The sequence below is a fragment of the Micrasema longulum genome, unplaced genomic scaffold, assembly GCF_059751315.1.
Source record: "Micrasema longulum isolate JH-2025_06_02 unplaced genomic scaffold, ASM5975131v1 h1tg000818l, whole genome shotgun sequence".
Taxonomy (NCBI): Eukaryota; Metazoa; Arthropoda; class Insecta; order Trichoptera; family Brachycentridae; genus Micrasema; species Micrasema longulum.
Window position 1 is genome coordinate 104,518 of NW_028278010.1, and position 14,833 is coordinate 119,350.

General features: G+C 32.8%; 1 protein-coding gene across 5 annotated transcripts in view; it reads right to left on the bottom strand.

Moving 5' to 3' along the window:
- The window catches only part of Psi (P-element somatic inhibitor), a 33,203-nt gene extending 19,795 nt beyond the window's left edge, over positions 1-13,408 (bottom strand). For 3 of the 5 annotated variants that reach the window (XM_088230795.1, XM_088230794.1, XM_088230797.1), the window contains exons 1-6: positions 13,244-13,408; positions 12,818-12,936; positions 9,324-9,442; positions 7,881-8,019; positions 6,423-6,552; positions 3,702-3,743 (exon numbers count right to left, since the gene is read on the bottom strand). In XM_088230795.1, the coding sequence (XP_088086921.1) occupies positions 3,702-3,743; positions 6,423-6,552; positions 7,881-8,019; positions 9,324-9,442; positions 12,818-12,936; positions 13,244-13,327 (633 nt within the window). In that variant the 5' untranslated portion in view covers positions 13,328-13,408. The remainder of the gene's footprint in view (positions 1-3,701; positions 3,744-6,422; positions 6,553-7,880; positions 8,020-9,323; positions 9,443-12,817; positions 12,937-13,243) is intronic. The other 2 variants (XM_088230796.1, XM_088230798.1) reach the window with 2 other exon arrangements.
- Between the last annotated feature and the right edge of the window lie 1,425 nt (positions 13,409-14,833).

A 14,833-nucleotide genomic window follows, 5' to 3' on the forward strand; every position in this document is an offset into this window, starting at 1 on the left:
ATTGTCACCGAATACCAAACCAATACAATTCTTTACAAGTAAGTTTATATTGCAATATATTCAATCTTCCCGGAAAGTAGTAAGAGGTAGTGCTCCATTTCAAAAAATGACCTTTTGAGATGGCGATTATTATACAATGTGAAAATTAATTAAACATTCGGCATGTTTTCTTCAGTATACTCTTTTATGATTTTTTTAATGTCTAAATCAGGTCACCGCTTTTTAAATGTGCTTAAACAAAGCAAATGTTTAAATGTAAAAAAAATATCACTCGTAAAATCAGCTCTACTTAAATAAAATCCATCTTATTCTACACTAAATCTATGATCGATACTACAGCCCTTCATTAGTCGGACATCGCCAAAATACAAGTTAAAAGATAGTGAGAAAATAAATATTTAAATTAAGACCAAAAATCTAATACAAAATCTTACATAAATTTTATTTCAATTAGTAATTGCGTACATTTGAAATATCTCGGCTTCATTAATAAGGACATTCAATTGTTTTTAAATTACCTAAGCAATATTATTATTTATTCTGTAGAAGTGTGTCGGCTTGCAATTTTTCGAGTAATGAAACAGATAAACAAAAATTTTACACAAAACTAGATACTAAACTTTATTTTTTTTACAGATATGTCTGACTTATGACTCGGGACGATCGTAGGATGTTAAGTGTCATTAGATCTCGCAGGTTTCCAGCGCGCGCACAACCGCAGGTCACACGTGAACAAGCACTATAAAATTGGCAAATCGTTTTTACTTTGTGAATTGGATATGGATGATGCAAATAATAATATTGAAGAACTATGATTTTCACTACAGTACGTTTTTTCTAAGAACTGTCACCTGACAGTAGGTTTATTGTTATAGAGCAATATCTTCCGACCGACCTCCTACTTGGGGGGGGTATGCTGACTCATATTGCATCCGCAAAATATCAATTTTAATTCTGTAAATCGAGTAAACATTATTTTTAATATTGTATAATTTGTACGAGTAACACGTATTTCCGTGCACCGAAATACGCCATATTTATATTTTTGATTTTTTTTTTTTAATCGATTTTGCAAAATAAAACAGGGATTTATGTAAACATATTATTTCCATAGATTTTATAGTTAAGTGTTACAACAAAACCATTCACATCTTTATCAATCGCGGTGTTGGGATTTAATTTGTTCCGAATTGAAATTCAATAAATATAATTATTCTACACGGTCTGTCAAACACCAGGGGACTGTTCTTAGAAAAACTGTACAGCAATAATAATAATATATCTTCCGTGCGTGGGAACAAGGGCTAAAAAAAGTTGATTCTTCAGGAGAGCCATTTAAAGTCTCGAGTGTGTCTAAAAATCGAGAAAACAGCTGCCAAATCATAAGGATTTAACTGTTTTGAGTAATTTTTTTTTACATACTTAGAAAATTATTCTCGACACTTAGTGTTTTTTTTAATTTTGCATTTAATTTTATTGTTTTGGATTTTAAAGTCTTTTGGATCACAAGAATTTTTTTCTGAAAAAAGTCTGAGTAAAATTAAGACTTTTTGACCCGTAATGCAACAATTGATTAGCATCAATAACTCATGACAAATACACCAGTGGGGGAAAAAATAGCTTCTTAACTGTATACTTGAGATTTTGACCATTTTATGACTTAAGCCCTTTTTCCCGCGCACGGAAGATATGTGGCTTGGGTCTAAAGCGGCTAATGTCGTAAATCGCAATATTAAAGGAGAGTACTTTTTAAGCCATCTTATGTTTTAATAAATTTTGAAACTAATGTCTGTAAAAAAAAAACACTTCTACATATGTATGTGTATTCAAAATAGTAATATATACATATTTTTAATTAACATTGGCCCTTTTAAGACCCAAGACACAGATACAATGCCTACTAAAAAATATGTTAATAAAAGTTTTAGGGTAGTAGGTGCAAGACCATAAGGTTAACAAAACGTTACAAAAATTAGGGTACTAAACATAACTAACCGAACAATAATATTCGTAAGTTAAATATAAAACCAAAAGATGAAATATTTTGTGAACAAGTATGGAGTCATGGAGTCAAAATTGTTTTATGATTTATGCAGATATTTGAATTTTAGTGGCATTTTCAACTGCAGTACTCTCTCGATGATCCACCGCTCGAACATCGATAACAACTATAATCCCACATAGTTTTTACTAATTCTAAATTCAATTAAGCTCTCGGGTTTGCCAATATCGTGTGGTAATTACTACAATTAGATAACTTCAAAATCGGGAATTTAAAATTAACCACTGAAACACATCTTCGCATCTTCCTCCATGAATGCTATAAATAAACAAGTCGTGAGGCATTATAATGGAAGTATGATGATTTTGATGCACGACGAGCATTTGCACAGGATACAAAAGTGTTTTTCGTGGTTATCTCAAAAATGCTGATTTTGAAGTTACCTGGTTGTAGTTGTTGTACCCCGCGATATGATTGCAGGTCAAATTCTGTCATTTATCGCTAACCTAGACTCGGGGAATGCGATTTTTACTCTAAATAATAACAAGTACAAATTTCAATCTAGGAACTGTATTTTTACAAAAAATCTATTGCAATTTTTACCTTATTTCACATGTATTGCAATGTGACGGTCCGTTTTCACAAATCGGACACTTTTTCACACACAATTTCCGGTGTCGTGGATAAGGGAGAAAGAGTTCTGCAGTTGTAAATATTAAGTTGTAGTTAGAAAGGTTTGAACCTTAGACCTTTAATCCATGAGTGTGACATTACTACTGTGCCACAACTAGGTTCGAAATTGTATTAATTTTATTTGATTAAATTGATTATTTGTTATGATCATCTCGGATATATGTAAAAGGGGAGGGGTACTCTAAAATAATGACTAAAAATGTTTGTGTTTAAATCTTTAGTGATTTGCTTGGTGGTTAATGCACTAACCTTTTTACTTAGGTGTCTTATCAATGAAATATTTTATGTCTGGAATGACAATTCAAGAATTCATCATCTTGTCTTTGTGTAACAAATAATGTATATTCGCCACAATCGGTACTTTGATGCGGTGTCCTATGCGCTATGAGATGTGGATATGAAGGAAATCTTTGTAGGAATATGTTTTTATGTTTCCACTAGCAAGATTTTTTTTAAGTCAAAATGGCACTTTTGTTTTCAGCATTTTGGAGCACTCTCCTTTTCACAAATATCAGAGATACGAGTCGTTAATTACAAAACCCACTCGGGAAACTTTTTCTATAAAAGTGCATAAATTGATTTGACCAACTAACTTCGTTTATCAAGATAAAAATATTTATCAAGGATTTTTTTTTTGTCAATATAAATATTTTGAAATCAATGTTTAAAGTAATTAATTGTGTACAGAGGTTGAATTATTTCAGATCTTATACTTCACAAAATCCAACGAGTTTAAATAAAAGAGTTTAAAATAAATAAATAAATGTTACCATACCAACCAGCAACAAAAAAAAATACCATACTGCATTCATTGGAGCAGTCGACGTGTATTATCCAAAATTTTAATTGAAAAACATTTAACGACACGCTAATGCTGTCTTTTACAAAAAAAAATGTTCAGAGCTGGTTTTGAATTGTAACTCAACAACTTATGTGCATTTCTTTGAAATACATGTTTGGACATTTATGCGGTGGCGTGGATGATGAATAATTTGTAACAACTCACGGTGTGTCCAGAAGGGGGCCCTCCCCCACGATTGCCCTCCTCCTGTCGGACACACATATACACATTATCATACAAGCAGTACCCACACTCACTAACCGTCTGCTCGGTGGAACATTATAATGTTACATTGTTATCACAATTCAGGGTCAGGTTTGTCAAAAAATAATTACTAATTAAAAATAATTAAAGTTCCAGTATTCAAAATCAAAATTTAATATTTCAAAACTTGGTTAGCAGCAACTGATATATTTACATTTAAAATGTTTGGTTATATGTGTAAAATTGAACCACAAGCCTGTACAAGTGTTTTCCACTCGATGGCTACTCTTGGGTAAAAAAATTCCGGATTATTCCGCCTCATGGTGAGCTGGTTCGGGATTTTCTGTGCCTACAATGTTTGAGGTGTATTTAAGTTTTAAAAAAAACCATTTTCATTCTCACAATTAATCCAAACATTTTAACTATGGGGACCATTTTCAATGAGTTGTAAACAAGTCGCTGGAAAATGGGAATCAAGGTGTAGAGCGAGATGCAAACCTCAGACCTCTGATCCGTGAGTCCACGACACTAGCCACAGAACCACAACCCGGCTCATTTCGAACCTTTATTGATTGACATACTAATAGTTTTGTTCCTACAATACAAAGAAAAATTGTGATTTCTAGAAGAAAAAAAATATACCTGACACGTGCAAGAATTTTATTTTTAATGATAACAAATTTGTCTAACATTGGTTCCACTGTGAATGACATAGATTAACATATTGTTTTATGAGTGTCACAAATATAACATTTTAATTTGTCCAAATTCATTATTTCAAAGTGAGTTTTTATTTACAGAATTTCACATTAAATTTGGTGATTAGAGAAATGTTTGTCAATTCCGTGTGAAGATCAAATTAGTGTGAATAAAAGGTAAGCGTGGTTACTTTTTAAGATCAATGCAACTATATTTGTAGCACTTATAGGTGTACATACTACGTTGAAACGAAACTATTTGAAGGACACGAAAATGAAAATAAAAGATGTTATAATTTGAGATTTCAAAGGTTTGATAAAATAATTCATGCTCAAAATTGCAGCTAGGCATAACAAATTCTTTAGATTTCCAATTATACTTCTTAGTGTCATCATTTACCCGCTCTTACCAAGCTTGCCAAAATGACCACATAATTCAACAAACCAAGCTTTTACAGATTAAAATATAAAGTTACACTAACTTGTGTGTTAATTATTTTATGGAAGGACTTAAAATTTTTAATCTTTACTTTAAAAAACATAATTATTTTTCGAAGTTATGTATGTACCAGCATTTTGTGCAATCGGTTATTTTTATCAAACCTTATTTTAAAACATGACAATAAAATCATAAGTTAAAGAATTACGCATGCGTTATTATTCAATAATCATATTAATTAATCTTTCAAAAAAACTCAGAATTCTTAGAGTAAATCCCATTTAGCATATGATATTCTTTGGACAAAACTTCTAAATATGATATTAAATTTTGTATAAATTCCAAAGAAAAAATATTGTTGAACAAACATTACATTTTAAAAGTATTTTTAAACCAGCACCATTTGAATTTACAAGTTTTAGATTTGTTTATAAAATCAAAGATACAAAAATAAGGCATTTTGGGAAAATTTATTGCTACAGTGCTTAGTAGATAAAGAAAAGTTTCATCAGAGATTTTAAACAAACATAATTTCTATTTGACCCCTATCACTCACTGTCCATTAATAATGACACAGCTTAATGAGGAAGTTCAGTGCTTTAATTTGTGTAAATAGACTATTAAAATAAGAAGAAAAAAATTATGTATCATATTAAAAAAAACAAGTTTTATAATTTTTAAAATCCCAACAAAAAACATTGGAATTACACTGCCTGCTACGTCAAGAGCTGTTTCTGAACGGTGAAACATAACTGACAAGAAGCAAAGAAAACATTGGTTTAACTGATGTTTATTGCATGAACTGCTGACTCGCAGACATTCTACGTCTACGTATATGTGATCTGATTAGGTTGTAGAAACGACTGTTTATTTTTGTTTCTGGCATTTGAGGGTATTAGAAGCAAACTTAGAAATCGCCACCAAAAACGGAAAATTAGTTACTGATGCCAAAATAAACTATACATAAAAACCTACCTGCCTAAATAATTGCGTAATGCAAAAACGTCTCCAAATCTTGCAAAGCATAATTAGAAACCTCACAATTCTTTTTCCAAAGTTTTTGGCAAATATCTCAGTAACTGCTTGAATTTCTAAGTTTGCTTCTTATACCCTCATTAGATATGAATCCATACAATTATAATTTAAACCCCAAACCCAAAACACCGAAAATCTGTTACCAGTTGCATCTTAATCGCCCATGGTTGCCACAACAACATAACGCTATAAATCATAGGCCATTGCTAACACACGGTCACATAAACCTACGACATTGCAATGTAGTTAATTTTGATCAAAACCATTTTTGTTATTTTTATTCATAAATTTTCGAGAAACTTTGCAGTACAATGAAATGCTCCAATTTTTACCACACGTAAGAAAACACTTTTTAAATCATATTTCTCGTAGCACTGAACTTCCTCATTGCGGCCGATTTAAAAGACATATTTTCAAATATAAATATGTACATTTTGAGCTTGTTTTGTACTAATTGAAACTTGTAGAATAATGATATCAGTGTCAATGTTACAATAAGAGATGACTTACATAGTTCTGGTTGTTGCCGCCGCCGCCACCGCCACCACCGCCTCCAGGGGGGCCCATCCGCTGTGGGGGGCCCCCGTCGGGTGCTCCTCCCTCACGCCCTCGCTGGTTCACTATCGCATTAACCATCTCCCTACAACGCCGCACCAAAAAACACAACTTCACTGTAATAACTTTAAAATAAAAGTGAGCCAGACAACAAAGTAAGGCAATAGGGATAATACTCAAAGCCAACATTATATTTTAATGTAGCAAAAGTGTATAAAGAAATTGGTGCAACAGAACAGCAACAAATAAAATATAATGTAGCAATTTTTCATATTGTATTATAAAACAAAGTCTTTAAAAAAATTGTATGATCGAAATCACATCAGCCAGACCATTTGAACATAAGTAATAGTTAAAAAATCTCAATTAATATTGCCGAGCAATCCCTAAACCGCTGTAACTTGAAAAATTCACTATCGAGAAAAACACAAAAAAAAACTTTTCAAACAAAGCGCAATGATATCCATAAAAACCTTTTTTTTTTTATTCTACATGCTGATGATGATTAATTGTGGGGAAAAAAGCGTACGAGTCATAAAAAAAAAAGCTTTTTAAATTTGCATCAGCAGACAAAAAGTTGCCCAAATCTAATTAAAATGCGGTATTAAAACTTAATATTGCAAAAAAAGTACTCATTACATATATAAAGGAAATTATTACAGCCTAAAATGTGGTATTTCATAAGGTTTACTGTGTTTTAGTTGGTTTTTGGAGAAAGCTGATAGCAGATATTTCTTTCGAGTATAAGCAGTTTTAAAAAAAAAAAAACATTGTTTATTTATCAAACTATAATGCAAAAAAACATGTTGTGTTTATTTTAACAAATACAAAATATTCTTTAAACACCGAATTTTAGTTAGTATTTTAGTAATTTAAGGGTTTGAAACTTGATGTTACTGCATGGGTGGATATTTAATTTCCAACCTTCCAGTTGTAGCGAAAAAAGAGTTGGATACTCATATAGCTAATTAAATGCAATAAATAACTCAAAGTGAGTTGGGGCAGTTTTGGCTCTGCACGGCAGCATAGTTGAAATTTAAAAACAAAATGTTTTTTTTTAAATTTCTCCTACTCCTAAAAGAATTGATAACTTTCAATTTTAACTATTACTAATGATCAAACAATCGGACCCCTTTTATAAAAATTGTAGACTAGAATATCATAAGTAGAAATTTGAAATGCTGTAAGTGACAACTGTAAATTTTTCAAGAGAGAGATAAGAAAAGTTAAATGATAATTGAACAAGGAACATTGGTATTATGTATTATCAAGAGCGAGAAATGTGATTTTTCTTTAACTTCCATCTCCCTTTCTCGAGCAATTTACAGTTGCCCCTTGTGGCATTTCTCACATTAGTGGTGTGCGGTATAACGGTCGCTAGTTACTAGTGGGTATGTATGGAATTGAACAAACTTGGCCCTGGCGACAGCCTCCCGGGATCCGGTCAGCATGCACATTCTCTCCGGCTGCCCGCCTGAGTCGGGGGCCATCTGGATCTTGCAGCCGCTCTCGGCCTGCAGCCGCGATATCTGCTCTCCCCCGCGCCCGATTACTGGACAAACATAATCAATTACGGATCTTAGAATAGAGCCTGGATATGGAAGTTCATATTACAGTAAACCCCCTTATAATGTACTCATATAAGGTTTCCCCCTATAACTTTTGCGGCACTTTTTTCCTATAACAGTGTTCCCCCGTATATTGCGGTAGATCCATACTTGGTTTGATGTTAATCTTTTTTTGCTTTTGACGATCATTATTTGGTTTTCAATATAAATTTTATTTTATATTAATATGTACATTTTTGTGAAATAAAACACTACTACTACTTTGACATGAGTCTCTTTCGTGTATTTTCTTTTACTTTTTTATAATATGTACGTATTTAATATATTTTTGTAATGTATATATTATATTTAAAATAAATTAATCAAATTGAAAAAAATATTCCCGGAATAGTTTTTACTACATTTATTCTTCATATGCTAACCTATTTAGTAAAATTAATGAAAAAACTGTCACATTTAACTTCCCGCCCGCAAGTTTCAGGAAGATTATGCCATCCAAAATCATTTACGCTGGTTAAAATGGAAATATACAATTATTCATAATATATGCCGTTTTGTAAAAATACCTATATTTTTTTTCGTTTTTATTAGTTTTTATATAAAGATATTATATATCTGTGGGTTGGATCTAAAAGGGTCAATGTCGTAAATCACAATATTACGGAAGTTATTTTTCATGTCCAAATTCGGAATAATCGTCAGAAAATTGATCGAGTGTATGTACCAAAATAACAATACAATAGAAAGGGCATTTCTTTTGATTAATTAAAAAATGGAATATTTTTTACAAAATGCCAAATTATCGCTAATAGAGCTGAGAAATCAAAATTGGCCAGGCCGAACGAAACAATCCATTTTACATCTACATGTCGCACCCCGAGACCATCGTAAGTCTAAATTTGGCTGTTTTGCGTTATAAATGCAGTTTGACCACATTTTTTTCCTCTTATGAGAACGCTCGCGTATCACATGCCACAAAGTTCAATTGTGAGAAGAACACTGAAGTAATTATGATGCTACAGCGTTAGTCTCATAATCAACAATCAAATGAGCAAATACCACAAATAATACTGGTCATTGTAATGTCAACTGTGCATTAAGTTACGAGCATTAATACATTTTTAAAGGTTTGTTTTTGTTCTGCTGCAAACTGGCCGGTTACTTGACACGCCTTGAGGGATATCGGAAGCAGGTTGCGAGTTTAAGTTGCGCGGTAATAATAGTCCCTCTGACGGAAAGTGGCTCGAGTTAGTATAATTATATGGTACATTTAAAAAGTACAACTCACTGAGTCCGACCATCTTATCGGGGACCCTCATCTGGTCGTTGACATGGTCTGGTAGAAGCTGCTGTGCTGGGGGTGCCCCTGCTCCACCGGGACGCGCCCCCGTGCCAACAACTCCCCCACTGTAACAAATCATAACATAAAAACACCGTCGCTATGGAGCAGAGTGAAATAGGCACATTAGCTATAATAAAAAATAATAATGCTAGTTTCAGAAAATTTATTTCCATCTTTTGTAATGTGTTAGTGACGGAACTCTTTCAAAGTTTTGAAAAAATTAATTAGACCTCATTTCCAATTTTACAAATCGATAAGTGCATCATATTTTTATTTTATTTAATATAATATAAAGTCACAACATTTGAACAAAAGGAAATACATAATAAAGCAAAAGTACAGAAACAAAAAAACAAAACGAAATACCACACCAAAAAAGAAGCACCTCTTGTGCTTGCTGTGGGATTACAATAAAAATATATAAAGTAAAATAATAATAATTAGAAAATTTAAGTGGGAAACATGCATCTAATAATAATAAACAAAATTGACAATCCCTGGTACCTACACTACGCATACAGATGCGCATCTATTATCATCTACGAGGGAACAGCCAAATGTGAACCAAATGTTTTTACGGCTATTGACTAGGAAAAGGACAATAGATCCTGTAAACTGCGTACCAAAATAAAGCAGGAACCCTTCGAGTATCGTCTATCATCTTGTTAACCTTAATAATAAGTTAAGAAAGGCTATCTTTGTTTACTTTTTTATATTTTACTTTTTGTGCTGTTACATGTTCACTTAATTGCCATACTTACTAGTTCTTTGCTCAATGTATTATTATTGTTTTTTTATTATTTTTTATTCTTAACTTTTTAAAATCATATGTTGTTGAAATTCCATTCGTCGATGCGTTTTGTAGCTGCAAGACTTTTTGTGATGTTAGCTATCATATTATGTAAATGTTATCAACTATCAAATATCTAAATTTAGTAAATGGGGTCTAGAATTTCAACCGTCCATGCGCTCAGTAGCTGCAAGACTTGTTATCTAACTTCTATTTTTATAAATTTGCTTTTTATTTCATTTTTTAAAATATCACTTAAACTTTAAACTTCATTGTCAATTTTTTTTTTTTTTACATAATGTAAATAGGGGCTAGTTTCTTATTGTCCATGCGCTCTGTAGCTGCAGGATGTGCTGTTATGTAGCTCCTATATATCATAATTGAAGAAAAGGAACTAGAATCCCAACCGTCCATGCGCTCTGTAGCTGCAAGACGTGCTGGGATATTTATTTATTGTACAGCGCCCTTGAGGTGATTTTCACAAAAATGGCGCTATTTAAATTATCCAAAAATTATTATTATTAATAATTTAAGTACAAAATACACATATATTTCAAAAAAATAAATAAAGGTATACAAAACATTTTTTTATTAATAAGTGCATCTACATATTTATGCATATTTTAAACATTGTGGGAAATTTATTTGACATCTCATGGAAGAAAGAATACCGTTCAATTACTATCATATTTTTTTGCTTATTTATTTCTTTGCACTCAAAATGTTTTTGTATTTTTAATACGGCTGACTTATAATTAATCATATTTTTAAGAAAATATATTTTATTTGTTTTTATTTTTATTTAAAAACATAAGGTTATACATATAATATAATATTGTAAACTGAAAAACTCCATTTATTAAAACTATATAAGAGGACTTAAAGATATTGTGGAGGTCATCACCATCAAGCCATAAAGTTGGCAAGACCGAACAACCTTCTGGCTCTTAACACGTAACCCGACGCATCCGCAGTTCCGACAAGTAATTAAACGTCATGCAGCGAAAGAATGTGTACATATCTTTCTCTGCACGATGTTTAATTACTTGTCCAAACTGACGTTGCGTCGGGTTACACGTTACGAGCCAGAAGGTTGTTAGGCCTTGCCAACTTCACGGCTTGATGGTGATGACCTCCACAATATAAACACCGTGGTAGCAGCACTCGAGTAATGCGGCAATCAATGCATACCGCCTCTGTGGCGGCATTCGAGTAAAGGACAAAACCATATTCTCTCCTTACTATAGTTCTTAAAATATAGCTTGATTAAAAACGGCTGCTAAACTAATGTCACTAGTGATGGGAAATTATTGATCACTGATCATGTACCGATCAAATCGAATTTATCAGTTTTTTCATGCCAACATGAAACTCTGTTTCCGAAAATTGATATAAAAACGCAAAAACAAGCCTATTATAGTGTGTTTAAGACAATTATTTACCAAAAAAGAAGACATTTAGACTTTTTTCATGAACAACATCAATGAATTATATTTTTGATTGATTTACATTGATCAATTTGTCCCATCTCTAACATTTTTGCAAAATGATGTAACCTTGTAAGAACGTTGTTAATAATTAGGTTTATTTTAGTTTATTTTTAGTTTTAAAGCTTATTTTATATATTTATTTCGATTTATATGTCAAGCCAGATACTAATGATTTTTCATGTGTCAATATAAACGACTCCTTAGACATTACTACAAAGTTATGTCGTCACTTTTGCTGACAACTGTCATTCTAATCAAGCTATATTTTAAGGACTATAATTTATAAATATTTTCATAAAATAATTAAAACCATTACAACTTGTAAAAAAGCAAAAATTATATATTTTTGAAAAACATGACAGTGGCAAAAGTATTAAAACCTTGAAAAAAATATGTTTTAATACAGTACACATTTATTTCTAAGAATGGTCACCAGACAGTTTTACTTAAGAATGTGCTGACTCCCAAATCAAATGAACCAATTACCGATTTTAGATCTGCAAATTATATTTCATAGGAAAATATTAGATGGCTAGTAAATATTACACATGTTTAGGTACGCCAAATCATGACTATTTCTTTTTCTAAATTTAAAATTATGTTAAAATTAATATTGAAACAAAATAAATCAGAGTTGTTGAAGAAAATTTTGATAAATTTAAAAAAAAAAAATTACATCAGTATCCAACCATGAAGTATGAAACTAATTTAGTCTAAATTGGAATTCAATGAATAGTATACTTCGTAACCGCCTTAAACTGGGAGATTGTTCTTTGAAAAATGGTACAATAGTGAAAATAATATTTATAATTAGTCAACCTCTGTAATTAACTATATAATTACTGTTTTTTTAGGTTTAGAATTATCATTGAATGTTATCAACGAAAACTAAGTGAAACTTTAACAAGAAACTCACCTTTCGTCATGTTTTTCGTCCCACAATCCAAAGTCTTCTATTTCACACATTTTTTCTACTTGAAATAATGTTCCCTGATAAAGTTTTAAGGCATACCTTCGAATTGTGAGAATACCATAATACTATGGTAGGTAACAAAACAATGTTTACATTTCAGTCGACAAACGACTTTCACAACGCTAGCAACGTTAAAACGGAATAAAATCAATCTTAAGAAAAAAAACTGTTTTTCGAATTAGCATACCTCATGGCACCTGGGGGAGACTGGTATCCACTCTCTAGACCCGCCAGTTTTTTGGCACTTGGTTCCTGTCCGTCCTCTAACGGCCGCTTGCTGCCTCCTCCGTCAATTCTTGCGGCAACCTGATAACACAAAACGCACATTTTCAACTTTCTTAACGACCGGCTCCTGAAGGGTGATTAAAGATGCCGCGAAAACGACGCCATTGTACACGAAAACAAAACGCGAACAATATTAAACAAGCGGCGCCAGAATAAGATAGCTACCGGTTCGAATAATCCCGGAGATACATTTCCGAATAAGGAGTGCCTGGGAGAGTCCCGGCGGCGAGGAGGGAGTAAAACTTTAGGATTTATTTATCAAATGAGGGAGATTGACGGGTGGAGAGGGGCGATTTTCAAACTCGAATTTACGTGAGATAATATTTACCAGACGTGCCCGTTGTACTGCCGCTACAAAAGCCGCGGACTTGGGTTGATTTTGCGGTGGTGGGGCCGATGAATAATCACTCATGTTTAACTATCAACACATTCACACGAACAAAATGGCAGCCATGGAAGCAAACCAAATCGCAAGCGGAAGAGGAACTTATATGTCATAGATAAAACAAAAATGTAGATATGAAAATGTTACCATACTATGAAAAATTCTACAATGTTTCGTATTTCAGTGAAAGCACTCTCTCCACGTACCCGAAAACCGCTCCTATCACCATTACGATATTTTAAAAATTAAAATAACCGGCTTTTTTAATTTAGCGCTTGAAATCCTTCTGGTTAATTAAGTGTATTTTTCACTTTCAAGTTGTGATACCACATAACAGGGTATTTGCTGCGATTTCGAATCTTTTAAAAAGTGTCTTACAGAATCCAGAGTTAAATATTTTGCAAGACCCAAAAAGATTGCCGGGGACTTTTAACGTTTATCTTAACTTTCTTTTATAAATTTAGTACGTTCAGCTAAAGTGCTTTTTGTACCTTTGTTTATAGAAATTTACAAGTAGATCTGAATGTATTTTACGTCAGAATAAATAACGCATTTTCTTTCTGCTGATCCCTCAAGAAAAATGTCGTTTAACTAAGAAATTTAACATTTTGATTGGCTTTTGTGTTTTAATTAGTCTGGTTTTTCTAAAAATCTTGTGTGCTACGAGTATTATTTGTTCATGCTGGATCACGTCGCTTCATGTCTTTCTCGGTCTTCCTCGTTTTCTGTATCCATCAACCTACGCATCGAAATTTTTTGTACCCATTATTCCACTGTTCATTCGCTCTACACGTTCAAACCAACGCATAATAAATTTTTTTTCTTGATTTCGTTCGTTATGCTTATTTCAGTCTTACATAATTTACACATCTCGACCTTTTGCGGTTCACGTTCATGACACGTTCATGTTATACTATTAGGTTTACGCCGATACCCAATGTCGCTTAGTCGTCGTATGAAGATGAGTAGAATTGAACGTTTATTTGTAGAAAGCAGCCAGGCATAAAAAAGTGAAACGGAGATAATAGCACTTTTATGAAAAGTGTGAATAATCAAATCTACACAACAGTATGACACGTTTTTAACTTTGAACAAATGATAAACAATGAATACATTCGTTTTTTTAATATTACATACAAGAATCCAATTATGTATTTGACTAGTTTCAATGACTTTTAAAGTACCATAAGTATAACAGACGCGGCGGATCACTGGCTTCCGTAGAAATCGCGCCAGTCACAAGAACTGTATACTGTAGGTGCTGATGACAATGCAGAGTGGCCGGGCGTAGGTGGGCCTCGGCCGACGAACGATAAGCTCTGGGGGAGGGATCGCTGCTTAGAGATCCCTTGTGTGGTCACTAGTGAGTAGCACTGGCAGCCGCAATCCTGAAGCAGGCAACCGGGTTATAAGGCCAGTATCTCTCCGTCAGCGAGAACGGTGGGGTGTGTTCCGGGGAAGTAGCCAAGGGTCCAATTTATCCGGGGTCCAAAATGCAATCCAAAGAGTATCCGAGTTTCAAGTCCAGGGGTA